The 2,804-nt window shown below is 31.6% G+C and overlaps 1 protein-coding gene across 1 annotated transcript; it reads left to right on the forward strand.

The window, feature by feature from the left end:
• The first annotated feature begins 563 nt into the window (after positions 1 to 563).
• Positions 564 to 2,554, forward strand: LOC148579363 (uncharacterized). Its single transcript, XM_088489712.1, has 4 exons — positions 564 to 573; positions 867 to 1,027; positions 1,201 to 1,407; positions 2,267 to 2,554. Exons 1-4 carry the CDS (start codon positions 564 to 566, stop codon positions 2,552 to 2,554), a joined length of 666 nt encoding a protein of 221 aa, XP_088345838.1.
• The last annotated feature ends 250 nt before the right edge of the window (positions 2,555 to 2,804 follow it).

Below are 2,804 nucleotides of genomic sequence, written 5' to 3' on the forward strand. Positions count from 1 at the left end.
TATCATTGTTAAGAGATGAGAGAGATGATGAACTACTAGATGATAACATTGGAGAAGACAAACACATGTCAGAATAGTTAGTATGTTAAATTAATTTACAGTATGAAATTTATATTTAAGTTTGCTTTCTTAATTATTTATTTGATGGAACTACGAAGGTTTGATGCACATTTTATTCTATACCTATTAATTATTGGTTTGATCTATTATGCAGATATGCCAAAGTAAAAGAGGTACAAGAATCTACTTAAAGTAGCAGCAGCTGCAAATTCTTCACATGACAAGTCAGTAGCAGTTGCAAATTCATCCTGAGACAAGTCAGCAGCTTCAAATGCATCACAAGTCAAGTCTGCAGAAGCTGCAAATTCCTCCTGAGACACATTGACAGCTGCAAATTTCTCCCGAGATAAGTCGGCAACTGCTGCAAATTACTCCCGAGACAAGTCAGTAGCTGCAAGTTCATTCCGAGACAAGTTGGTAGCTTCAAATTCTTCTAATTAAGCCATCATCAGTTACTCCAACTATATCTAAGCATCCATCCGAACCTAAATGTAAACGTGGACATGAATCTAAGTATTATTGGACTGTTGATGCCATAGGTATATATAGATATTTTATTAGTATTTTTAGATGTATAGATGTTATAATATGTTATTATTATCAAATTAATTTCATCAATTAATATACATCAACATGAATTATATGATATATGACACAAAGTTAACTAAAAGCTAATTTAATATCATTTTATGCATCAACGTGTGTCCTGTTTAATTTCATAATACTTAAATCACACGCTTTGTTTATTTATTTTATTCTTTAGTCACTCAATTACTCATTTATTTATATTCATTTGTCTATTTTAGATGAATATGAAGATAATACATGCCTTCATTTATTAGTGAAGAATGTGCATAATTTGCCAGAAGGTTTGCATGTAGTTGTCAATTTTGATAAACAGCATGCAGCAATAGGAGAAGCAACCGAACTCCTTGCAGGAGTTTATGGGCAATTGGCCACTGATTGTGTAGCATTTTCAATCAATTTTGAAAAGTGGTCAAACATTCTAGAGAACTTTTTTGAAAATCAATGGAATATTTTTTTCCTAGTAAGAAGATTACTCAAACTCTAAAGCTTATTTCTTTGCCATTATTTAGTTATATTTGCTGGTTAATATATATTCTTTATTCTATATTGAAGGCTCGATTTTGCTTTAAAGTGAGTGATAGCTTGGCCAACAATTTTTGCTCCAATCGCTTGGCAAAATGGAGGGAACATAGGATAAAGCTTTGGAATGAGTTTTATGATCCAAGGTTGAGTAAAACTGAGATCATAAATAATACACCAGAAGATACTCTTGATCAATGGGTTTTATTCGTCGAATATCGTTTGAAGTCTGAAACTCAGGTAAGTACTTACTCTCCTAGTTAAATGTTGTCCCCTTTTTTGCTTTATTTTTAATTTTACAACCTTTGGAATATGTATTATTATTATTGTTATTATTGTTATTATTTTCTTGGCTCTCTTTTTATAAGCTTTGTTATATGTTGAATGCATGTTTAATTCTATTTAATTGTGTCCAAATTTATCTTGCAAAATCTTTGTAATTGGAACCAAGAAATTCAGCAAAAACAAATAATTCCTCATACTTCAGGTGCTAAATCAATTACAAGAAGAAGGGTTGAAATGGTAATCAATTAATGCATGCCCCTTGCTGTTACTTGGTTTTATTTTAGCACCCGTTGTTTAGTTTGCTGCCACTATTTTCATGTCCACTAGGGATATGCACCCATTTTTTAGTTTGTTTAGTTTGCTGTCACTATTTTCCATGTACACCTATTAGGGATATACACCCATTGTTTAGTTTGCTGCCATTATTATATTTTATAACTCTATCATGATACCTATGATTTTTTATATATGAATGAATGCAAGTAGCTAGTCCATCATGTCGACCAGTAAAACCAAGTCCCTGTTGACTTTATTATAATAATGATGATGATTTGAAATTTCTGCTGAGGCTGCTATTTCTTGATTGAGTCTTTCTATTTTTCTTGAATTTTAGACAAAAGAGACAAAAAAAAGTTAGTAGGGTTCAAATGTGGGACATCACTCACAAGAAAGAAGATGGAAGTTATGTTAATGAAAAGGTTAAAGAAATAGCAGTAAGACTAAAGTGCAATAAGTAACTTAGTTATATTTTTTTCTTTCTTTTTTATAAGATAATAATATGTCTGATCCTTTCTCTTTCTTTTTATATATATAGGAGAAGATTGAAGTACATAGCAGTCAACAAGCGGTGGAATCAACCGTTAGTTCTCCTCTTGATGCTCTTGGAGTAGTTTTTGGGAAAGAGTACCCTGGTCGTGTTCGAGGTTTAGGCATGGGAGTTGTTCCAACAATTGCTTTCAAGAACAATACTACAAGGATTAGTCAGATGAATTTAGATTCTTCAAATGATGCTAGCACATCATCTACTTGTGGTCCAAATATGCAAGAAGAGTTGGATACCGTTAAAGCACAATTGCAAGTGCTAGTCCTATATAGCTTCTAAGGAAGGAGGTAAAATTCTAGTGCAATTGGCTGGCTACTCAACAAGTTTCACAGGTACAAATACAAAATTTTAAGCTGACTATTTTATTGTTTAAGGTGTGACAATAATTGATGATATAAAAATGTTATTATTGTTAAGGATATCCTACGCTATCTCATAAACCCATAACTTTATTATCATTAATGTAGTGCCTTATTCTTTTACTTTAGTTAGAATAAATATTTATCATGAAATGTTATATAATTTATGT

Source organism: Arachis ipaensis, chromosome B10 (genome assembly GCF_059453495.1).
Source record: "Arachis ipaensis isolate K30076 ecotype BB chromosome B10, ASM5945349v1, whole genome shotgun sequence".
Taxonomy (NCBI): Eukaryota; Viridiplantae; Streptophyta; class Magnoliopsida; order Fabales; family Fabaceae; genus Arachis; species Arachis ipaensis.

Bases quoted from the DNA above. Each gene is read 5' to 3' on its own strand.
- LOC148579363 (XM_088489712.1), top strand. The intron at 1,028-1,200 runs GTAGCATTTTCA...TCTATATTGAAG, and splicing joins GGCAATTGGCCACTGATTGT to GCTCGATTTTGCTTTAAAGT. The intron at 1,408-2,266 runs GTAAGTACTTAC...TTATATATATAG, and splicing joins GTTTGAAGTCTGAAACTCAG to GAGAAGATTGAAGTACATAG.